The sequence below is a fragment of the Typopeltis vanoorti genome, chromosome 9 (assembly GCF_054136105.1).
Source record: "Typopeltis vanoorti isolate ZY-2024b chromosome 9, IOZ_Tvanoo_1.0, whole genome shotgun sequence".
NCBI classification, from domain to species: domain Eukaryota; kingdom Metazoa; phylum Arthropoda; class Arachnida; order Uropygi; family Thelyphonidae; genus Typopeltis; species Typopeltis vanoorti.
In genome coordinates, this window is record NC_143557.1 from 145032386 (window position 1) to 145058551 (window position 26166).

A 26166-nucleotide genomic window follows, 5' to 3' on the forward strand; every position below is an offset into this window, starting at 1 on the left:
ACAGTTGTAGGTATCCTCCCGCGATTAGTCTTAGGACTCCTTGGAGTTGTCAGGAATAATAATAATAATAATAATAATAATAATAATAATAATAATAATAATAATAATAATAATAATAATAATAATAATTCTTTGAGTGCCATCTCCTATCGGAGGTCGGCGACCACCTTGGCAAATTTTGAGCGATTCTCAGCTATTCTGAGCAGTCTCTCAGAGTTCATACCAGTCCACTGTCTGATATCTGCTAGCCAAGATTTTCATTGTCTTCCTTGTCCTCTTCTTCCATTTATCTTCCCTTTTATAATCAATTGAAGTATCTTATATTTTTCATTACGAAGTAGGTGACCAAGATATGCAGTTTTCCTTCTTTTTATGGTATCTAAAAGTTCACGTGATTTCCCCATTTGTTCCAGTACTTTCTGATTGGACGTTTTTGCTGTCCATGGGATTTTTAACATTCGTCTGTATAACCACATCTCAAAGGCTTCAAGTCTTTTTATTGATGTTGTCTTCAAGGTCCAAGTTTCTGCACCGTACAGCAGTACAGACCATACATAGCATTTAACCATGCGTACTCTAAGCTCTAAGTTTAAACTGCGGTTACACAGTGTTGATTTCATCAAGAGAAAATATTTTCTTGCCATTTCAATTCTAACTTTTATTTCCATTTCTGGATTACAATCTTCATTTAACCAGCATCCGAGATATTTAAACTTTGCCACTCTTTCTATTTGTTTCCTATTTAAGGAAAGTGCTAAATTAAGAATTGGTTTCTTACTTATGACCATGAATTTAGTTTTGGTGATATTTATTTTTAATCCCATTTTTTCACTCTCTTCATTTATTAGTTCCAAAAGATTTTGAAGATCCTGAATATTGTCAGCCAGAAGAGCTGTATCATTGGCATATCGGATGTTACTGATGATTTCACCATTTACACTAATCCTTTCCTTTCTTCCTTCCAAGACTTTTTGAAATATGGCTTCTGAGTAGATGTTAAAAAGAAGAGGTGACAGCACACATCCTTGCCTTACTCCTCGTTTGATGTTAATGGAGTTTGTAATAATGTCACCAACTTGAACAGATGCCTTTTGGTTCCAATATAAGTTTTCAATGATCCTGATGTCTTTACCATCTAATCCAATTCTCTTTAATAGTACAATCATTTTAGCATGTTGGACTTTGTCAAATGCTTTCTCGAAGTCGATGAAGCAAATGAATATTACCTTGTTTTGGTCAATACATTTTTGAAATAAGATCTGAGAACAGAAAAGGGCCTCTCTTGTTCCCAAACCGTTTCTAAAGCCGAATCGGGTATCACTGATGATGTCTTCACATTTTCTGTATATTCTTTTTTGAATTATTTTCAGAAACATTTTGAGAACGTGGCTTATTAGGCTGATCATTCTATAGTCATTACAAGTTTTCGCATTTACTTTTTTAGGTAGCATGATGAAGGTCGACTGTAACCAATCTTGAGGGATTATGCCTGTATCGTAGATCTAATTAAATAGCTTTACTAATATGTTAATGTTGTCACCTTCTAATAACTTTACTATTTCTGCTGGTATTCTATCTGGTCCTAGGGCTTTACCATTTTTAGCTGAGTTTAATGCACGTTCTACCTCTGATTTTAGAAGGCATATGTTCATAAGTATTTTCTGGGTTCTGTCTGTTATCAGTAAAGAGTTCTTCTATATATGTCACCCATTCTTGTATTTTGTCATCCTTTTTGGATATAATTTCTCCCTTTTTGTTTCGAAGGATGCAGAATTGTTTTTTCTTATATATACCTGAGGTCTCTTTCATCTTTTTGTGTAGATTAAAATTGTCATGTTTTTCCTGTAGAATTTCTATTTCTTTACATTTTTCATTCATCCAGATTTCTTTTGCTTTTTTGATCTTGTGTTTAATAATTTTCTGAACCTCTGTATATTTTGTTGGATTATGATTTTTATATGATCTACGTTGATCCATGAGAGAAAGAATTTCATCAGTCATCCAATCTTTCTTTTTTACTGCTCTATTAGGACATAAGGTATTGGTACATTTCTCTATGAAGACAGATTTCAATTTGTCCCACGATTCATCAACCCTCATGATATCATCATTCTTGATAAGTGCTAGCTCTTGATTCAGATCTTGACTCAATTTGCTTCTTATCTCTGTGTTTTTTAATTTTCCCAAATCAAACCTTTTTTGTTGATGTTTCTTAATGATAGCTTTCAGTCTAAGTTATAACTCTACCACCAGTAGGTTATGATCAGAAGCAATATCTGCACTAGGATAGGTTTTTGCACTCTTTATAGAACTTCGAAATCGTTGATTAATTAGTAAGTAATCAATTTGGTTTCTGACTATATTCCCATTATTATCCTGTGGTGATCGCCAAGTATACAATCTTAGAGGTGGTAGCTTAAACCATGTGTTTGTGATTATTAGCTCCTCTTCCTGGCAGAATTGAAAAAGACGGTCACCTCTCTCATTTCTTGTGCCCAGTCCATGTTCGCCAACTACATCTCCACTTCTACCTTTCCCAACTTTAGCATTGAAATCACCCATGACTATGTTAATATCATGCTTTTTTGTGTTTTTCATTAGTTCTTTTAATTGATCATAAAATTCTTCAATCTCGGTATCACTCTTGTCAGCAGTAGGGGCATAGACTTGTGTAAGATTAACATCTAGTGGTTGTCCTTTCAGTTTTAATAACATCATCCTATCTGAGTAAGGGATGAAGCTCAACAGTGACTTATTGATATCTTTGTTTATTATTATTCCAACTCCGTTTTGATGGTTGTTTTCACAACTTCCAGAGTAATACATTGTCATGTCATTGACTTGAGTTTTGTCTGATCCTGGCCACCTAACTTCACTCATTCCTAAAATTCCAATTTCAAGTCTTTTCATTTCTTGGATAGCATTTCTTAGCTTACCTGCTTCATACAAGGTTCTGACATTCCAGGTTCCTAGTTTTACTGAGCGCACCATGTTGAGCCCAGGGATTCTTCGCACCCCTGTCCCATTTAAGGGACGCCGGTAACTCGGGGCCATTTGTGTAGATTTGCTCGCCATGGTGGTTAGTCTGGAGAGAGAATAGAGCAGTAGGTTCTCCATTTGCTTTCTGCTCTGCAGTATTACAGACGTACACAATAAACTGTATTGCCATCTGCAATTTTCTAATCACAAGCTTTACCGTCATCATGAGACTTCAACCTTGTGTCAGTACTGACAAAGCTGCTTCCCTTTGCCAGAGGATTGAATCCTTTATTTTTCCTTGTAACCCTAGGTAGGGGCCCTAACCGGGTTCTGACAGCCGGAGCCAGCTGAGCCCGGGTTGTTTATAGAGGTCTGCTCCTCTGAAGATTCTTCTGCACATTTCACTGTTGGGATACAAATCCTCTTCCACTGATTTGTCCGTTAGCATCCTTGTTGGGAATGTACCCTACGGAAGGTCCCAGGGAGCACGACGTGGACGTGGACTTGCCTCACTCCCCATAATAATAATAATAATAATAATAATAATAATAATAATAATAATAACCTCCCAGACTGTCATTCTGCTGTGATTAAATACTGGCGCTCAGGAGATGCCATACGCGCTCACTCATTCAACAATGTGACAAACGAAGAAACATCTTTGAATACGCTAACTACAACGTTTTGACGTTAACTATGTACAGTGACTTTCCTGTGCTGTTTACAGTTTTTATCTTCAATGTTTAATGTTTTTTCTTTTCTTTTATAAAACACCTGAAGAAGGCTGTGAAAAGCCGAAGTAGTCGTGTGACACTATTAAACCTTTTCCCTTTTCGGTTTATGTCATTCAATTCTTTTAAAAAATATGTCTAACAACCGAGTAAATGAACCACCATGCATATATATATATATATATATATATATATATATATATATATATATATATATATATATATATATATATATATATATATATATATATATATATATATATATATGCATGGTGGTTCATTATATATATATATATATATATATATATATATATATATATATATATATATATATATATATACAGGGTGTTCGGGATAAATTTGACATATTTATAATTAATTATATTTTTCCGTAAGTTACATGTATTAACACACACTTCTCTTCATTTAAAAGTTTGGACCCTTCTTCATTCATATACAAGATGTCAGAAAGGATGGATAGCTGGAACCCACCTGAATCATGGAAGAGAATAACTTGTATCATGATGATTCGTGCCCGCCATCAAAATAAGGATATTACGACTGCTGCCCAATGCTCCCTGAATACAGTAAAAACAATCAGGCATGAACTAGAGACTTGCAATGGTGACTACGAGGATGTAGCAAGAAGAAAGATCCCTAGCAGACGATCTGATTGCGTTCGTACAGCAGAATTCCTCGCAAATCTGCAGGAACAGGTGTTGAAGAACCCTGGCATTGGAATTCGGGCTTTGTTCGTGGAGTTGCTAACTGTAGTCAAGCCCTGGATAACAAGGGTAGCCAATGGTAGGCCGTATGTATGGCAGCAGGATTCGGCCCCTTGCCACACCTCTGGGAAAAGTCAAAAATGGTTGTCTGAAAATTTCTACGACTTCACCAGTCCAAATGTTTGGCCTCCAAACTCCCCAGACCTTAACCCCATGGATTATTTTGTATGGGGCGCAGTTGAAAAAGACACCAATCGCACTTCCAGTAATACAAAAGCCCAGTTAATGGATAAAATTAAAACAGTTTTTGCGGCCCTTCCCAGGGAGACTGTAGCATCAGCTTGTTCGAGGTTCCGAAGCAGAATTGAAGCTGTGATCGATGCTAATGGTGGTTATTTTGAGTAAATCTTGTTGATAGTATTGTAATTAACTCTGCCTGTAATGTTTTTTTGTCAATTCATTAAATTTAATAGATACAAAGAAGATTTTCTTTTTCCTTACGAAACTGTCAAATTTATCCCGAACACCCTGTATATGCATGCATATAGTGTCACATGACTACTTTCGGCTTTTCACAGCCTTCTTCAGGTGTTTCATAAAAGAAAAGAAAAGAAAAAACATTAAACATTGAAGATAAAAACTGTAAACAGCACACGAAGTCACACACACACACACACACACACACACACACACACACACACACACACACACACACACATACACACATATATATACAGTATATATATAAGTACTCTGTACTGAATTTTCATAATGTACAGAAAATGTATTTTTCACTATATATATGTAAATACTCGTATGATAATAAACCTTGTCAATGTCAAAAAAACAATAATAAAATATATCAGCTAACGCCGTTTATTTCCTTATAGGAAATAATCTTATAGGAGTAGGCAATATCTTTATACCCTATCAAGCTTTTGGAGACTGAATGGGCAGTTCAATCTCCACTCGTAGCCAATTACAAATAGCTGGCCCATGTCTCTTCACTATCACTATCACTAATTATAGCACCCACCGATGAAGAGGCTGGGAAACAAGTCTCTTGGTACATAATCGTAACAAGATATGTTACTGTCTGAAATAACGTGGGTACTACGGTCGATTTCCTTGAGTTTTACGGGACGAAAAACCAGAGTTTCAGGGAGGAAAAAACCGCCTGCTTGTGCCAAAGATTGAGTAACTCGGGACCTGGTCGAAGAAAGGCTTAAAAAAAGTTCCTCCAGTCGGTAACTAGACTTAAATTTAAGTCTTCAAGCGACCAAGCAGAGAGGACGCAAGCGCCACTTCCACTGAGCTACACAGGCCTATTGCCAAAATAATAATAATAATAATAATAATAATAATAATAATAATAATAATAATAATAATAATAATAATAATAATAATAATAATAATAATAAAACTGTAAATGTAAATGTAAAAAAAAAATAAAAATGTAAATAAAAATAATAAAAATGTGATGTTGACCGGTTGTACCTACCGAGGATGATAGGTGGACAGGGTTTGCTGCAAGTGAGACAGACTGTGTAACAAGAAGATGAAATTAGTTTAAGAAGTTGCATCGACAATAGTTGTGAGCCAATGTTTCAAGAAATTACACAAGAGGGCCTTCTAAAAGCAACAGGAAACAAATCTGATTACAAAAAGGATCAACAAAATAACCAATATGTGCTCTGGAAAAATAAACCTTTGCATGGCCAATTTCTTCGGGATACTGAGAACAAAATTGACGTGAACAGACGTGGTAATAGCTACAATACGGATACATTAAAATGGAGCGACAAAATAACCGATATTACGATAAAGAGCGAAGAGGCTATTTTTTTCCGGCGGTGTAAATTAAGTTAAGGGGATAATAAATCCCTCATTATTTTAAAGCTGAATACGAAACTCGGAGATCGAAATCTAATAGTTGCATGCCGAAGAACTAACAGAGAGTCCAAGCGTAAGTCAACACCTGGGTAGTACAACAATAGGGCAACTCGGAGCAAAGATGGTGCAAGCTCCATCACTATCCTTAATAGTTTCTCACAATGTAAAACGCAGCTCCTAGGAGATGTATTACTGTTTTACATTATGAAGAGTGGTCACTACTCAGACCGGTTTCGACCTTTATTGAGATGTATTTAAGTAAAGACCTCTCTAAAAATTAGACGATCACGAAAGATCGCCCAACTCAGCGTTGTTCTACTCGGTGACAGGCTCTCTCAGTGGACCCACTGAGAGACAGGCAAAAACCTACTCCAAGCAGAGCCTCTCATATCCAGCATGGGAGGCAAACCGAACTTACATATACCCTTACTATACGAATTGCCAGACCAGTGTGCCCATATATTATTATTACTATGATAAAGAGCCAAGAGGCTATTTTTTCCGGTGGCATAAATTAAGTTAAGGGGATAATAAATCACTTATTATTTTATTACATTATTTTGATGAGACCTCAATAAAGGTCGAAACCGGTCTGGGTAGTGACAGCTCCTCATAATGTAAAACAGTAATACATCTCCTAGGAGCTTCGTTTTACATTGTGAGAAAAATTTGAGGATAGTGATGGAGCATGCTCCACCTTTGCTCCGAGTTGCCCTAGTGTTGTACTACCCAGGTGTTGATTTACGCTTGGACTCGCCGATAGTTCTCCGGCATGAAACTCTTAGATTGCGATCTCCGAGTTTCGTATCCGGAAAAAATAGCCTCTTGGCTCTTTATCGTAGTAATAATAATATATGGGTACACCGGTCTGGCAATTCGTATAGTAAAGGTATATGTAATTTCGGTTCACTTAAACCTTAGTATTATCCAAGTCTACCTACTCACTGATGAGACCTTAATAAAGGTCGAAACCGGTCTGGGTAGTGACCTCTCCTCATAATGTAAAACAGTAATACATCTCCTATGAGCTGCGTTTTACATTGTGAGAAAATATTAAGGATAGTGATGGACTTGCTCCACCTTTGCTTCGAATTACCATAGTGTTGAATTATCTAGGTGTTAACTTACGCTTGGACTCGTCGATAGTTCTTCGGAATGAAATTCTTAGATGAAACACTTAGATTTCGTATCCGGCTTTAAAATAATGAGGGATTTATTATCCCCGTTAACTTAAAAATAACCGATATGTGCGCTGGAAAAATAAACCCTTGCATGGCCAATTTCTTCGGGATACTGAGGACAAAATTGATGTGAACAAGACGTGGCAATGGCTACAATATGATACATTAAAAAAGAAACAAGAGGATTTATTCTAGCAGCTCAAGAACAGGCATTACAAACTAATGTAATGAAAACAAAAATTTTGAACACCGATAATAACAGCAAAGGCAGATTATGCGATCAGAAAGATGAAAGCTTGCCAACTTTAATTTAGCTGTTTCTCCTTAACTCATTAAAATAAATAAATATATTTGGTTAAAATAAATATATAAACTTTCTTCTTCTTCTTCTTCTTCCTCTCTTCCATCATCTATGTGGATGATGATGAGGCTGAATGAACTCTTTCCACTTCTGTCTGCCATGGAGACTCCAAACAATTCTGTCTTGCTTGGTGTTGCTTGTTGCGATTTGATTTTCAGGTCCTATTTTATTTTGTCTATCCATCTAATTCAGGGCTGCCTTTGGAACTTTAACCTTCCATTGTTGTATACAGGACTTTAGCTGGTAATCTCTCTGTTCCCATTCTGGTCACATGCCCAAAGCATCGCAGTCTTCTTTCTTGGATTTCGTCTATTTTTGTTATGTCTTCTTTTAGTCGTTTCCTTATGTCTTTGTGTCTTAGTCTATCCTGCAGAGATACTCCAAGTAATCTTTTTAGCCAACCCATTTCAGTAATTAATAATTTTTTCTCTTCAGGGCTGCCTTTGGATCTTTAACCTTCCATTGTTGTATACAGGACTTTAGCTGGTAATCTCTCTGTTCCCATTCTGGTCACATGCCCAAAGTATCGCAGTCTTCTTTCTTGGATTTCGTCTATTTTTTGTTATTTCTTCTTTTAGTCGTTTCCTTATGTCTTTGTGTCTTAGTCTATCCTGCAGAAATACTCCAAGTAATCTTTTTAGCCAACCCATTTCAGTAGTTAATCATTTTTTCTCTTCAGCATTTTTGAGATTCCAACATTCACTTTCATAAAGAAGTATTGGGAGCTGGGCCGGCGCTAGGCTGAACGTTGCCCGCCTGCAAAGCTAAAATGGGAGCCCCACAACAAATGGCAATTTATTTATTTTATTATTATTTTTTTTGTCATAATCATGTGGAAAGAATTTACAAGAAAGAAATTAAATTACACATTTGTTCTTGAAAACACATTATTTATTAAAATTTAAATTTCCTAGTTTTGATAGTAATAAAATTATCTATAATATTCTTAATGTTTTCACATATCTTTTCAATGGCTATTAATACTAGACTTTCAAGCCTTGTTTGTAACATACTTGTTCTTAAATAAGTCTAAATTAATTTAAGTTTCGAAAACGAACGCTCACCGCTTGCTATATTAACAGGTATAGTTAATAATATTCTTAATTGCAAAATTCGGAAAAGATAAATTATTCGACACAATATATTTAAGAATATCGAGAGGATTTTTAATTTTCGAAGTAATGTTTCGAAAAATATCTGTATACGATTGTATCTTGTTAAAGAGTTCCATGGCATTTATATCTTTATTGTTACCATCTTCCAGAAGAATTTAACTTTCTTAATTCTTTTATTGTTTTCATTTCAAAATAGAAACCATTGCCCTGAAACGGGCCGTTATTGTTGTCAATCTTAAAATCCTTTATCACATTACACCTGGTTAGAATCGTTAGAATTACTTACATTGGCGACATGACGATTTCACAGAGTTCTGCACCGGTTGAACCGGGCCAAACGACTAATAGCGCTTCAGCGGAATGAAACTCTAAGGTCCCGTAGAAAATACATTACAGGATATGGTCGTTGCACAGGGCTACTGTGAGCTGAGCGAAGCAGTGCACTGGCTGCCTAAGAAGGCGCGTTCATGACAATGTTAGTGGGATAAAATCTGATTTATTTTTATGCAGAATATATAAATTTGCAGCAATCTTATTGACTTACCTAATTATTATTACTTAATTCGTTTAAAAAATTTAAAGAAAGAATGAAACTTCATACTAACACTTCGAAACGGCCCCCGCCTGCAATGCAGGCCTTGCAGGCCCATTTCCGCTGGACCTGATTGGGAGCACCATTGTCTCATAGATTCTTACATTTGCTACTTGTTTGATGGGGCTTGACTTCAGTATTTTATTTAGTCGTCCAGAAGTTTGGGAAGCTTGATTGATTCGTCTGTTTATATCTTTTGTAATTTTACCGTCGTACTCAATTACTCCTCAGAGGTAGGTGAAATTTTCTACTTGCTCTGAATTCTTACTATCAGTTTCAATTTCAGATTGGTGTTTCTTTTTCCTATTTGCATAATTTTTGTTTTGTCAATATTTAGGTTTAATCCAAATTTTATACATTCTTCCTTTATTTTATCAGAAATTCGTTGTAGATCTTCTTCCGTACTTGAGTAAGCAATATCGTCTGCGAATTTTAAATTTGTAATATTTTTCCATTTATTTTGATTCCAGAGTAGTCTTTACGACTTTACTGGTTGCTTCTTTAAGTGTAATATTGAACACGTCCGATGACAGACTGCTTCCCTGTCTTACTACACTCTCTGTGTCGAAGCAGCTGGTTATGGTGTCCTCCACTCGTACTGTATTTTCAGATTTCTCGTATCGATTCTTTATTATTCTTATAGTTTTGTTGAGAATTCCAAATCCTTTCATGGTTTCCCATATTTCTCTACTACGGATTTGAATCAAATGCTGGAAGAAAGTCTATGAAATTTATCTAGAAATTTTGGTTGAACTCTAGCATCTTTTCTATTAGTTGTCTTAAGGTGAATAATTGATCAATTTTGCTTCGTCTTCATCTTAATGGTTCCTTTCCTGCTTTTAAGAATTTTGCATGTATTTGATCAATTCCTCAGGGGCTTTCCTAGGTTTAAGTTTATGTATGCTCTGTGCTATTATTTCTTTGGTAAAGATATTTGTTTTCTTTTCCATTTCAGTGGCTGGAATAATATCCATAGAGCTGCTTTTATTATATAAGTCTTTAAAGTATTCTTCGCATCTGGCCACTCTTTTTGTGCTACTTTCAATTAGTTGTCCCTCTTTATTTTTGATCGTTACCATTTTTGTTGTCTGTGTCTTACTAATTTGATCTATTTGTTTATATAATCCATGGAAGTTAATTTCTTTTGATAGCTTCTCTACCATTTTGCATTTTGCTCCTAACGTTATTCTTGTCTCTTTTAACTAGTTTTCTGATTTCTCTGGTTAATCTATTATATTCATTTCTATTATAGTGTTGTTTTAATTTCATGCTTTTCCTTTGGTGGTTTAACCTTTTTACTTTATTTGAGATCCAATCATTTTTACTTTCTCTTTCTGTGTAACCTATTGTATTTTCTGCCGATTTTAATATCATTTCCTTTAATTTGCACCAATGTTCTTCGATGTTTATATTATGTTTTGGTATGTCAACAACTTTATTGTTATTATTATGTGACACCTCCATGGAGTCCAAAGACTCATTGAGGGAGGGACCTACTCTACAACTCTAAGTCTCCACAGCTCAAATCCACCAAATACCTAACCGCAACCACACCATCGCCATTTACCGCCCATCACCACCACCACCACCACCACCACCAGTATTTCGACAGACAATCATAAACATCCATGCCCACGGCGAGATTCGCACCTGCAGCCTTTTGGCTGGAGAGTGGATAAGCTAACCACTCGGCCAACAAGGCCAGCGATTATTTTAATATAAAATTTGTAACCTCCTTGTTATTCTTCTTCATCAGCCATTTTATGTCGAATGCGAGTTGAAGGCCTTCCCCAAAGTTGCCCATTCAGTCGTATCTTGAGCTTTTCCATGCCTTTGAGTTCTAGCCATCTATCTAGTCTCCTCCCACTGTCTCTATAGTCTTTTTGTAGCTCTCTTTCCATCTCTGGGATACCATTCAGATATCAACTTTGTCCATTTTTGAGTGTTACTTTTTTTTTTTCAATAGCCCATTGTCATTTGGATCTTTTAATGGCTGTTATAATGTCTCTCCATCCTAGTCTCAGCTCTGATCCAGGTATTGCACTTTCTGTCTAGAATGGTAATACTGTAGTGATCTTTCCATTTTCCTGTGAGCAATCTTCAACCTTTTGGTCAATTTTTTAATCGAAATCCACGTTTCGCTTCCATATGTCATGACCTGAAGTCAAATATTTTTTTTCTTTTAAGTCAGATTAGGATGTTTCTCTGATATTACCAACTGTATATTATCTCTTCCCATGCGTAATCTCATTTCATCGTAGTAAAGTTTAACATTTTATAAATGCTTATTAGATTTTTATATGTATGCTGTAAGTGGATTTCTGGAAGAAACTGAAATCGAATTCTAATTAAAAATACAAATGCCCATTTTGCTATGCTTTTTAAGAGATCTTTCATAAAAGAGGATTGATTTATTTTTTAATTAATTGCAAGGATTGTGATATATATATATATAATATATTTTATATATATATATTTTATATATATATATATATATATATATATATATATATATATATATATATATATATATATATATATATATATATATATATATATATATATATATATACAGGGTGTTCGGGATAAATTTGACATATTTATAATTAATTATATTTTTCCGTAAGTTACATGTATTAACACACACTTCTCTTCATTTAAAAGTTTGGACCCTTCTTCATTCACATACAAGATGTCAGAAAGGATGGATAGCTGGAACCCACCTGAATCATGGAAGAGAATAACTTGTATCATGATGATTCGTGCCCGCCATCAAAATAAGGATATTACGACTGCTGCCCAATGCTCCCTGAATACAGTAAAAACAATCAGGCATGAACTAGAGACTTGCAATGGTGACTACGAGGATGTAGCAAGAAGAAAGATCCCTAGCAGACGATCTGATTGCGTTCGTACAGCAGAATTCCTCGCAAATCTGCAGGAACAGGTGTTGAAGAACCCTGGCATTGGAATTCGGGCTTTGTTCGTGGAGTTGCTAACTGTAGTCAAGCCCTGGATAACAAGGGTAGCCAATGGTAGGCCGTATGTATGGCAGCAGGATTCGGCCCCTTGCCACACCTCTGGGAAAAGTCAAAAATGGTTGTCTGAAAATTTCTACGACTTCACCAGTCCAAATGTTTGGCCTCCAAACTCCCCAGACCTTAACCCCATGGATTATTTTGTATGGGGCGCAGTTGAAAAAGACACCAATCGCACTTCCAGTAATACAAAAGCCCAGTTAATGGATAAAATTAAAACAGTTTTTGCGGCCCTTCCCAGGGAGACTGTAGCATCAGCTTGTTCGAGGTTCCGAAGCAGAATTGAAGCTGTGATCGATGCTAATGGTGGTTATTTTGAGTAAATCTTGTTGATAGTATTGTAATTAACTCTGCCTGTAATGTTTTTTTGTCAATTCATTAAATTTAATAGATACAAAGAAGATTTTCTTTTTCCTTACGAAACTGTCAAATTTATCCCGAACACCCTGTATATATATATATATATATATAAATAAAAATACATAAATAAATAAATAAATAAATATATATATATATATATATATATATATATTATATATATATATATATATATATATATATATATATATATATATATATATATATATATATATATATATATTTATTTATTTATTTATTTATTTATTTATTTATGTATTTTTATTTTTTATTTTTTATTATAAACATAACAATCTTATATAGAATTAAAAAGTTTCGTGTTAAGTAACAGATAGATGTGAACTAATGATAAAGATAATAATGATTTCCCCTTTTAGTGATTTAGTATGCAAGCTATTACTGCCAAGAATTATTTTGAATAATGGTAATGATTAGAAAACGAAGGAAGCATTTTATCGAGCTAGATTTCTCTATAAAAGCACCCTTCAGTTCAGTGGATTTTAGTCATATTTTATATTCGTCATTTATTATTATTTTTTTATTTTCCTATATTGCAATTAGAGTGTTGTGCTGTTTTTTTTTTTTTTTTTTTTTAATCTCTCGAAGTAATCGAGTTGAAGTAATATGTTTTATGCTTCTCTACTCGTGCACTTTAGCATTGTGATCGTTATTACGTTTGTAGTTTATCAAATAAAAATTATTGTTTGGGAACAGCCAGTGTTAATGAAAGAGGTTACCCCGCAAGATATTTATAGTTCTGTGTGGTGTCGTGGTTCTGATCATACAAACCGATTTTGCCATTTCAAGCATCTTTGTTATTTACCACGAACAAAAAAATTCTTATTTTTTCACAATAGACTTTCTATTGTTAGTGGCATACCTGCTGATCGTTTCAATCCTGCTTTATGTGACCTTTCATCTGTCGAAGACCACAATACTCAGTACTTTAATTATGTTGACTTATTTTCTCATTCACTGAAAGACTTTAATATCGAATTTATAAAAAATCAGGTTTTAATATTTAATCGTTTTAATCCAGAAAATTTGATGCACGTCTTTCATGATGATTTACTACCATTGCTGTACACAATAACAGAAATTTGTGGGTCATCCCTATTGCAAAATAACAGTTGCTCTAAGTCTATCGGCTTATTTTTTGCCGATCACCGACCTCGTGGTCCATATTTTCGGTTGTACGAGGTATTGACTTCTGTTTTTCCACTTCTGTCGTTGGAATTGCAAAGCGATAAGTTATATTGTTTTGAAAATGGGTATGTTGGTTTAAACAAACAGCCAACATGGTATCAGTATGGATTTAAAGTCCCGCAAGGGCCCTTATATAAGAATGCCAATTTAACGATCAGTTTTATGAGGATGACACTTGAATTTTTCCACCGTTCTTTAGGCACAAAGAGTGCAGTGATTCCCACACCTAAATATGCAGTGTTAATTTCTAGGAAGAATAATAGACTAATAGTGAACGAAGAGGAAGTAATCAGTACAATCTCACGCTTAACGGGTTTAGAAGTTTATGTACTTCGCTTAGAAGAGCTGAGAATAGAGGAAATAATTAGATTTATTTCCAGTTGTAAAGTTATTGTTGGCATGCATGGTGCCCTTCTTGTTTTAACAATGTTTCTACCACCAGGATCTGTATTTCTTGAACTGTTCCCATATGCTGTGAATCCATATCATTACACACCATATAAAACCTTAGTAACCTTGCCTGGAATGGGAATAATATATAAATCATGGCAAAATGTTTTAGAAGTTAATAGTATAACTCATCCTGACAATCCACCAGAGTATGGAGGAATTACACACTTGCCATCTCATGAGCAAGAAAGGATCAAATCTAGTTCTGAAGTGTTACTTCACCTGTGTTGCTATAATCCAGAGTGGTTGTTTCGTATCTATCAGGATACAATAGTTGATATTTCATCTTTTACTGCAAAACTTACTGAAGCTTTAGAAGAGCAGAAGCATTTCTCATTGAAAAAGCATAACCAGGAAGAAGAGGATTTTTCTTATAAAACAATATATCCCAGTGAAGTGGAAAATATCACATGTACTTCTTTTACTTCCAATAATGGAAAAGAGCTTCATGTGTCATGGGATCCTCCATGGAATCTAAAATTTCTTTCTACTAATGTAGTTGAATATGAAGTATGGATTCAATTAGTAGGCCTAGAAGATGTACATGCTTACATTATGAAAAAGACCAATTATATCTTTAAACATGTGAAATCAAATTCTACTTATCATGTTTGGATTCGATGTTCTATGAATGGCCTTTCTGGACCATTTAGCACACATCCCCTTCTTTGTGTAATTTGAAAGTATTTATATATAGGCATTATGAATTAATATAGCAATTTTATTAAATCTAAAAACTATTCTTTAAATTGGGATGTTGGATAGGTACTATATTTAATAAGGTAGTTAACAACAGCCTAAGCTAATTATAGTTTATGAAATATTTTTTACAACCTGTCATTAAAAATGTATTTTTAAGAAGAATTAAATTGCAAATGGAAATGTTTTAAATGAGGTTTGTCAAACAAACTGGTAGATACTTGAACAGTTTCTATAGATTATTGGTTTTGAGCTTCATACATAAAAGAATGATCAATTACTTGACTCTTTTTTTAATTATTTGAGCTTATAAATAGCCCATTAGTGTTTACATCTTTGAATAAAATTACAGAGCATATAGTCTTTGTTTATTATAAGTATTTATTTATTAGCATTGAAATAATTTGGAAGCATCTGCTATTCAGACTATCAGTATATCTCAATATTCAGTATTGCCAGATCTTGTATTTTGGTCTTCTACAACACTTCTGACTGCATCAATTGGCAGAGATCTTGGTCTTCCTCTGGGTGTTTTTCTGGCCATCTTGGCAAAGAACACTTGTTTTGCTAAATTTCCCTTTTCCATTCTGTTTAAGTGTCCTTTACATTAGCTCTGCTCACACATTCCTGAATTCAAACAGTGTCAAGTTCCTTCCTCTTATCTTCATTTTTAATGTGATTTTCCATCTCTTCACTACTCTGTTTTTTTCAGAACTCTCATATCTATGGTCTCAAGCCCAGATTTTTTGCACAGATTTCAGATCCATAAGTTAAAATTGGTTTGAACACTGAGTTATATACAGCTAGTTTAGTATTTTGACTAATTTCTTTCTTATTCCATATAAATTTAATCTACTGACCTCCTACCATAAACTATTATGTAAATAGTTTATGGTAGGAAGTAAAACTATTTACTTATTATGTTGTCTGTTTCCATATTTAATTTGCCATCATTGCATTTGAAAATCGTTATTTAAGAGTATAACATCATCAGCATAAAGAGTTGAGATTGACATCTCTATTTTTTATGTCATACAGCACTTTCCTTCGCAATCTACTGACATATAAAGGTTGGTCGATTGGTAGAGCCTCTGCTACTAATGACTCACGCAAAAAGTTGAGCAAGTTTGAGTGTGGTTAGTAGTTGGAAGGAGATCAATTGTTCGATGCTGTTGGCGCACTCCCCCTTGATGAGTCTTTGGACTCCCTGGAGGTGTCACATAATAATAATAATATGCTGTCCTGTCAGGTGTCTTTTCCCTCCAGGAGATTGACTACCATGTGTCTCCACCATGTCCTATTCTGCACCTCTCTGCTGCATTCCTCATATGAGAGATAGGTCCAGTCTTCTATATTTTTCATCCACTCCAGTCTTCGTCTTTCCCTCAACAGTTCCTTTGAGAAGTGTCCTTTGTAGGCAGTTATGTCTCAGAATATGTCCAAAATATCTGACTTTTCTCTTTTTAATTTCTTTCATCAGGCTCCTGTTTACGCCTGCCATCTCTAGTACCTCTTCATTTGTCTTTTTGTCTTTCCATGATATTCTGATAATTCTTCGCAGCATCCACATTTCAAAGGCCTCCAGTTTTTTCACACTCAGATTGGAGTGTGTCCATGTCTCTACTCCATATAATAATGTAGACCATATGTAGCATTTGAAGATTCTTAGTCTTGTTTTCAGATTTAATTCTCTAGATGTTAGTAGATTTTTCATCCTGTTGAAAGTTGACCTTGCAATTTCAATCCTTTTTCTAATTTCATCTTCTGTCTTGCCATTTTCTATGATACCTCCAGGGAGTCCAAAGGCTCATTTAATTTATTTCCTTTTATAGTGATGCATATTTTTGGTATTTTCTTTTCTCTTGAAATTATCATTTTTGTCTTTTTAAAGTTGAAATTGAGGCCATACTGTTTGCTATACTTGAGGGTTTCATCTATCAGAGTTTTAAGGTCATATTTGTTTTCAGCTTGAAGAACCGTGTCATCTGCATATCTTAGGTTATTAATATTTCTGCCCCCTACAGTGATTCCTTTGAGGTTACTAAATTTATTAAATATTTCTTCTGTGTACAGGTTAAAGAGAATCGGAGAAAAGACAGCCTTGTCTCACACCTTTCTGAACTGGGAATTCTTCTGAGGTCTCTCTATTTATTCTCAAAGATGCAGTCTGTTCCCAGTAAAGATTAGTTAATAGCCTAATGTCTTTTCCATCTATGCCTATTTTTGAAAGGATTTAAATTAATTGTTCATGTTGGACATTGTCGAATGCCTTTTTGTAATCTATGAAGCAGAGGTACACATCTTTTTGTTTTTCTAGATATCTTTCTATGATGGTTCTGACGTTGAAAATACCTTCTCTTGTACCTACTGTTTCCTCAAAGCCACTTTGTGTATTGTTTATTTCTATGTTTATTTTTCTTTTATTTCTTTCAAGAATAACTTATAGGAGGACTTTTAATACTTGATGGATGAGGCTGATTGTCCTGAACTCTTGACATCATGTAGCTTTTGTTTTTTTTGGGAATTGAAACGAAAATTGAGTGATTAATATCTTTGGATAGAAATCTAGTCTCGTATATTTTATTGCATAATTTTGTTAGAAATTTCAGTTCTCCTTCATCGAGAGCCCTCAACCATTCTGCCAAGATGTTATCTATTCATGCAGCTTTATGTGGTTTTAGTTTTCTGACGGCATTTTGAACTTCACAGAGTAAAATGGATGGTCCTTCTAAATCAGTCTGTTCAGGAATATCATTTCTTTGTTGTTCATATAATTTCCTTGTGTATTCAATCCATCTTTCCATGATTTCTTTTTTATCCATTAGAATATGGTCTCTAATGACACTTGCATGGTTTGCTGTATTTGTCCTGCTTGTCATTTCTCTGATCTTTTCATGCATTTCTCTGCTTCTGTGTTTTCTATCAAGGTTTTCTATATCTATACATTTATATTTAATCCATTCCTCTTTGGCTTTCCTGCATTCTTTTTTTTATTTCTTTATTCATGCTTTTATATTCAGGTTTATTCTTTAAATTTTATTTTTGTTCCATCAACGTCAGTATTTTTTCATTCATCCAAGGTTTATTCCTTTTCCTTTTTAATTGTGGGAGTGTATTTTTGGCTGCTTCATTAATGCTATTCTTGAATGTTTGCTAATTCATGTTAATTTCATCAATTGGTGTTCTGTTTTCTGTGTGAGGTGTGGTGTCAGACTTGTTAAGGGATTTTGTGAATTTTATAAAGCAGTATTTAACTTCTTGGTTGTTAAGTGAGTCTGAATTATAAGTTTTTCTTATGAATGGTTCAGTTGGTATCTTAAGTTTTATTTTGATTTTTGCAATCATCGGGTTGTGGTCTGATCCTATGTCTGCTCCAGGATATGTTTTTGTGTTATTGCATTTCAGAATCTTTTGCTTATTATTATATAGTCAATTTGGTTTCCATAGATGTCCCCGGGGCTTTTCCAGGTATATAGTCTTCTGGGAGGATGTTCAAATGAACTAATAATTTCTGGTGTGTTGGCAGTTATTAGGTCATTGGTTTCACAGAATTGAATTAATCTTTCATTTCTGATTCCAAGCCCTTGGTTTCCCATGCAAAATGAGATTTTTTCTGAGCCCACTTTTGCATTTAGGTCGCCCATCATTATAATAACATCATCTGACTTAGCACTGCAGATTAGGATGTCTTCATAAAATTGTTCCAACTCTTCATCTGGGTGATCTTGGGTTGGCGCATATGCTTGGATAATATACAGGTTGAATGGTTGTGCAGTTATTTTGGCTGTTATGATTCTGTCATTTATGGGCTGATATCCCTGTAGAGAGTTTGCAATTCTATTACTTAGGACAAGCGCTACTTCATTAAGGTGTAAGTCACTACTAGAGTAGATTATAGTGTGTTTTTTTCTTATTATTATGCCTGTATATGTCCACCTCACTTCACTGATAATACCTGCAATATCTGCCTTCATCACTTCTAATTCCTGGAGTAGGTTATCTAATTTGCCTGCCTCCTAGAGTGTTCTGACGTTCCATGTTACTATTTTCAAGAGATTGTTCCTGGTTTTCAGACAAGGGACATGTGAGATTATCCTCCCTGGAGGGTTTGGGATATTATCTTCATGCACTACCTTAGTAGTTCTTGTCTTACAATTCCTGGTTTCAAGCTCTTCTTGCCTGTAGCTATAAGAGCTGATATCTCTTATAGCTACATCTCTAACTTCATATTGTGACATGGTGTGTTTCATGGTTGACAATGGATAAATACATGGTGAGGCTTCGATCTGTTCCACAATGGCTGGCCACAAGTCCCTTAGATGTCAGGAGTGTGCCCTCGATGTGCCGCACATCTTGCTGTCATGCCCTTGATGCCATTGATCAGTCAGTGTTGATTCTTCTGCCATCTTGACCATTCCAGACTTCGTGCACATAAATGGTGACATTCCCTATTTACAGCATTCTTTATTGCTGATACCCTCACTTACTTTAGTCTGCCAGCCAAAGCGGTTTACCGAGGTGTGGCCGCTGGTGTGTATTACCAACTTCTTGGAACCATAAGTGAGAGTTGAGTGTATGTGAGGACCGGAGCCCAATATCCTGACCCTGAGATCAGCGGCTGACATTGATACTAAGGTGCTACTTCTCCATACACCCTAATAACAATATAGATGATGAATAAGAATGGAGATAGTGTGCATATAGTTAAACCTCAGACCATCTTCCTGTACTTTCTTCATTTCCTACTAATGACTTGTATCGGTGTATCGACTGTGTATTGCTTGATATAACAGAGAATTTTAAACATTCATAGCATCTTTAATTTTCTTACCCCTTTTATCTCTGCTTCCTTTTACAGTATCTTTCCTCTATTTCTAAGCTTTTCAATAGCCTCCAGGATATTTTTGCAAATTTTCATCAGAAAGATTTATTTTCATTGTTTTTACCAAAGCCTTTGGACAACTTGTTTTTAGCTACATTTTTACTACATTTTTCACTGCTACTGTTTTTTTGAATTTTATTGTTATTATTCAAGACCTCCATGGAGTCAGAAGACTTATTGTAGAAGGCCCATCTTAGATAAAACAGTCTGTCACACTACTCCTTAAACCCATTTATCATTCATCCTTTTGCTACTCTAACTCCACATCACCATGGTCTAATCAACCTCCATGCAAAAAAAGCCACTCTTCTCATCTTCTTGCTCAAAACTTCCATTTGTAACTTCAGAGATGGTCCTTGTCCTCACTCCTTCCCCTTATCCTATATACAAAATATCTCCCTGCTGTCAACTCTGTAACTACCTCTCAATGGTTTAAATGTCCGAATCATATTATCTCCTATCTATCAAACACTGCATGCCCTCAGCCTGTTTTCATAAATAGCATTGTACAGTCCTGATATCATTTTTGTTATCCACCTCTGCACCCATGCATTCATGGGTTGTATTGAGTTCGTGGGTGCAGAGGTGTATTCTTATTGGCTTAAAACACAAATAAAATGATGGTACAACATGACAGAATTTCATGCTGGCTGGAGTGTCACTGGATAAACAAGGCCCCCATAGTTTTTGCCAGTCAACCAGGGTGAACAGCAAATAGTCAGCTACTGGAACAAATCCTGAAACACACCCCAACTCAACATCGCCAGAGTTTGAGATTGGTACTATCAACATAAAAAGCCCTAATGCCAAAGAAATGGAACTGGCTGGGATTGGATAAGTACCAGATCGATATAATAGGGGTGACTGAAACAAAACAAAAAAAAAAAAACTGGTGAGATCTTACTAAGTAATAAATGCAAAATGTTATATTCAGGCAATAACAATCAAGGAAAAGGAGGTAGCTATAGTATTTCACACTAAACACAGGGCTAATCTTCTTGAAGTTTAAGGACAACTTCTTGGACAACTGAACAATCAGACTTATTTGTGCCTATGGTCCCACAGAAGGTTGTAATAACATAGAAATAGAGGAATTTTTTTAGGCTTTAGAGAAAGCAACTGACTTTTCCTTTTTTCAAGGTGTCAGTTGCTTTCTCCTACTCAGCTATTTAGGTCCCTGTTGGAAATAAATAGCTGAGTAGGAAATGATTGTCAGACATACAAAAATATTTTGAGAAAATTTGGAGAAAAGAGCAGAGCATAGTACAAACATAATGTTCCAACATAAAAATGTGCATAAATTCACATGGAGAGAAGAGGCAAGAAATAAGAAAAGTCTCATTGACTATGTTATTGTTGATACTGATGTTTTCTAGCTTTGCAAGACACTAGAATGTACAGAGGATTTGAAATTGGAAGTGATCACCAATTAGTCTTGAGAAGGATAAAATTGAATTTCATATTGAAACAAAAAACATGTAAGAAAGTATTAAAGCAAATAAAAGTTGAGCAGCTCTCAGATGTGAACTGTAGACTAAAATACATGAACATTATTCATGAAAAAATGAAAGAGTTTGAGAACAGGAACCAAACCCTGGAGACTCAGTGGTAAGTCGTGAAGAAAACATTGAACTCCATGGTGGACACTAAAAGTTAAATAGATAATGAAGCAAAAGAAGAAAGGATGTTGAAAGTTCCTGGCAAATAAGTCAGCTTCTGCTCTTATAGAATACAGAGACAAATGTAAGAAAGTTAAACAATTTGTAAAACTAGCTAAACAAAAGTCATGGGAAGACTTTGGCAAGAACATAGAAAATAATTATCAGGAAGGTGGCAAAATATCCTGGCGGCTGTTGAAAAAGCTCAGAAATAGAGTGAAGAGTGCTGTAAAAGAAATTAGAGAAGATAAAGGTGACATGAAAACGGGAGAAGTAAATATGCTAAATGAAACAAGCAGTGACAACACGGTAGTAAAAAGCACTCAACAGGCATGTAATCAGGAAGACGTATCCATACTTGCATCAAAAGCCTGAAATGAGGAAAGGCTGCAGGAGTAGATGATATTCGACCAGAAATGCTCAAGTATGGAGGTATAAAAGTCTTGCAGTGGCTGTGCTGCACAGTTCAGAAGGCCTTGACATTGTTAGCATCTGGGAATGTATTGCAGAACTAATCTCAGGTGGTATGATCACTTAAACGGAATGGGGGAGGAAAGATTAGCAAAACAAGTGTTCTCTGCCAGGTTGGCATGATAAAGACCCAGAAGAAGACCAAGATGTAGGTGGATTGATACAGTAAAAATTGCCTTAGAAGACAGAAATATAAGATCTGAAAATGTTGGAATATTTAGAAAGTTTTTTGACCTTGTGTATATATTATGTTAAAGATACCAAGCAATTTTATAAGCTAGGTTTTTTAATCCTTTTTCCCAAGTAAGCAAACAGACAAGTAAGTCGAGTTTGCGGCTGCACATAGTGCAACTCGTGGTAAAGGTGGAGAAAATCTCTGATCACTTTCCTTAGAATTTTCCCCTAATGCATAGCACATTTCCTTCTGGAAATGTATGATGCTATGCATTAAGGTAATGGTCGTTCCCCATACGGGTTTCGACCTTTATTGAGGTCTCGTCAGTGGGAGCCAGAGCTAAAAAATGCCAAGGGTGAAGTAATACAGAGCTTATAAATATTTTACTTAAACACCTTATGGCAACTTGTTTAGGTAAAATATTTATAAGCTCTGTATTACTTCACCCTTGGCATTTTTTAGGTCTAGCTCCCACTGACAAGACCTCAATAAAGGTCGAAACCGGTATGGGTAACGACCATTACCTTAATGCATAGCATCATACATTTCCTCAAGGAAATGTGCTATGCATTAGGGGAAAATTATAAGGAAAGTGATCAGAGCTTGCTCCACTTTTACCACAAGTTGCCTAGTGTTGCACTACGTGCAGCCGCAAACTCGACTTACTCGTCTGTTTGCTTACTTGGGAAAAATGATTAAAAAACCTAACTTATAAAATTGCTTGGTATCTTTAACATGTTAGAATATTGACTTATAACAGATTGATTGGGAGGAAAATTGTTGATAGGAAGTTAATAAAGATGTAAGTTCTTCATGTAGTACTATCATAAGATCCTTAAGGGTACATGTCAGGCATTTGATGATGACTTCTTCCAAGATTAATTTTTCTCCAAATCCTGGTGACCAAATCATCAATACTCCAGATGAGATTTTTGTTGTCCATGTTGGATGCATGGACCAAAAGTACAGAAACTCAAAAGGTTGAATGAGAGTGAAAGTGTGAAGCGGGAGTCGAGAGTTCGAGAATTAGAAAGATTGAATGTTGGAAGTTTATTTTCCACTTGGTTAGACTATAATAAATTTAGTTTAATCCTTTATCCAAGTGCAAGCAAACAGAGTTTGTCCCTGAAGTATCTTCAGGACTGAGGCAATTCATAGTAAAGGTGGACCAAGTTCTCATCACCTTGTCTCGGTATCTCCCATAATGCAAAGCACATCTCCTTACGGACATGTATAATGCTATGCATTAAGGGAAGGGCCACTATCCAGACCGGTTTCGATCTTTATTGAGGTCTCATCAGTGGGAGCCAGACCCAGAAGTGGTGATACTAAAGCAGAAGCAATGGAGAGGTCATATTTACTTTTACGAGTTGCCAAAAGGTGTACCACCTTATTATTAAATTACTCTGGATTTAGAGAAAGATGGAAGTTTGTTTTCCACTTGGTTAGATTATAATAAATTTAGTTTAATCCTTTATCAAGAGTAAGCAAACAAAGTTTGCTTACATTTGCTTGCACTTGATAAAGGATTAAACTAAATTTATTATAGAAAGATTGAATGATAGAGAGAATGTGACACGAGATTCGAAATTGAATTGGGTTGAATGAGGCAAGAGATGAAATGGATGCAGAGTGAAATTAAGAAAATTTGGGTGAAAACGATTAAAACAAATCAAGTAGGTACGAAAGAGTTAAAGAAAGACAAGCAAGTGGCATTGTATGGTGACTCCATTATTAAAGGTGTGCTGGATGAGAGGATGCACAAGGTATGTTTTCCAGGCGGTAAAATGAGTAGAGTGATTGAGGCATTGGATATGAGGAGGTAGGAAACAAAAGAGTTGATGGTTTTAATAGGCACGAATGACTTGACAGAAGGCAAAGAGCATGTCAGAATGGATATCAGGAGGCTGCTTAGACGGATAAAGGAGAACAGTGTGAAAGGAAGGGTAGTAAGCGTGTTGCCTAGGTATGACTGTGGTGAGATGAGGCAGAGAACAAGGATTATTAATGATATGTTGGCAGAAATGTGTGAGGAGAGGGGAATACAATTTGTTAATGTGTGGAATGAGTTTGAAGGACCAAGTGAACTGTATGGGAGCGATGGACTGCATTTGAGTGGTCATGGTGTGAGTCGCTTGAAGAGACTGTTGCTGGAAGGTAGAGAAGTGAGTACAGAGAATGAATCAGATCAAGTGGGAATGATGTGGAAGAACAGGAGCGATTGAAGAGATGTTATGAATGAGGAAGTAAGTGGCATGAGTATGGAAAATGAGAGAATGGGTGTACAAGATGAACAGGGAAACGGGGAAGCTCAAGGTGGACGGGGCACACCACGTGAGAAAGGTGAATGCTCCAAGAGGATGTGTAGACAGGAAAGGAATGGGATGACCTGAGATCAAGAGGAAACAGTCAGAATTGTAGAGGGTTCTAAAATGAATAAACAGAAAGGGTAATGGCTCCAGTCGAGCATGGAGAGATCACATTGAATGAGTGGTATCAATGGAACTAGCTCTAGATCCAGGAATCAGTTGTTGTGTTTACATACAAATGCTAGTAAGAAACAAGGCAGATGAAATGGTTGCACTAATTGAGTCTGTTCACCCAAAAATTGTTGGAATAAGTAAAACATGGTAGATTAGGACAACATCCTGACAGGAATAGAGATGGAAGGGTATAATGTGTTTTGTGAGGATAAAAGGGGTAAAAAGGGAGGGGGAGTGCTGATGATAGAGAAAGAATTATGTCCATACAAAGTAGAGATGCAAGAGGGAAATAATGCCAGTGGTTTTGAAGCAGTGTGGTGTGAGATAGAGGTGAATGGAATGAAATACTTGGTTGGATGGTGTTATAGATCAGGAAATGTGGATGGTGGTGACTAAGAAATGTATAATCAAATTAGCCAAGCAAATAAGAAAAGAGCAATCGTTATGGGCGATTTTAATTATGGCAATATAGACTGGAATAATGAGATAGCAATTGGAAGTAAAGAAAATGAGTTACTTGAGTTTTTGATGCATAACTACCTCAGACAGTATGTAACAGGGCACACAAGGATTGAGGGTCTTGGATTTGGTCATCTCATCAAAAGATGTAATTATAAACGAAGTGTCAAATCACCCACCAATTGGTGAGAGAGTGACCATGAGGTGATTACCTGGGTGGTTGCCAGCAGTGTGAGGACCTCTAGAAGAAAAGGGTATATGTGGAACTACAAGGTGGGGGGTGAAGAGCTCAGGAGACAGTTTGCAGGTGTAGCATGGAATGAGGAGTTAACTGGAAAAGAGATCAATGCAGCTTGGGGGGGATTTTCAAAAGCTATCTAGTAGATGCAATATCTAAATGTATTCCAAGGGTGAGAAGGTTAAATAAGGTAGGTGTGAAATGGAAATGCTGCCTCTGTAATGCCCTTTATCTCTGTATCATGCGATACAGAGAAAAAGGGCATTACGGAGGCAGCATAAGAGAAGGGGAAATAACCAATTCATGAGGGGACTACAAAGACCAGGCAAGGCAGGTGACTTGGTTGGTGAGGATAGCTAAATAGAAGTATGAACAGCAATTAGCTAATGAAGCCAAAAAGAATCCTAAGGAGTTCTTTCGATATGTAGCCAGCAAAAGAAAGAATGATTATG

General features: G+C 35.6%; 1 protein-coding gene across 1 annotated transcript; it reads left to right on the forward strand.

The window, feature by feature from the left end:
• The first annotated feature begins 13706 nt into the window (after nt 1–13706).
• LOC150103657 (protein O-linked-mannose beta-1,4-N-acetylglucosaminyltransferase 2-like) lies at nt 13707–15674 on the forward strand. Its single transcript, XM_090398126.1, has one exon. It carries the CDS (start codon nt 13717–13719, stop codon nt 15328–15330), a length of 1614 nt encoding a protein of 537 aa, XP_090254252.1. The 5' UTR covers nt 13707–13716; the 3' UTR covers nt 15331–15674.
• The last annotated feature ends 10492 nt before the right edge of the window (nt 15675–26166 follow it).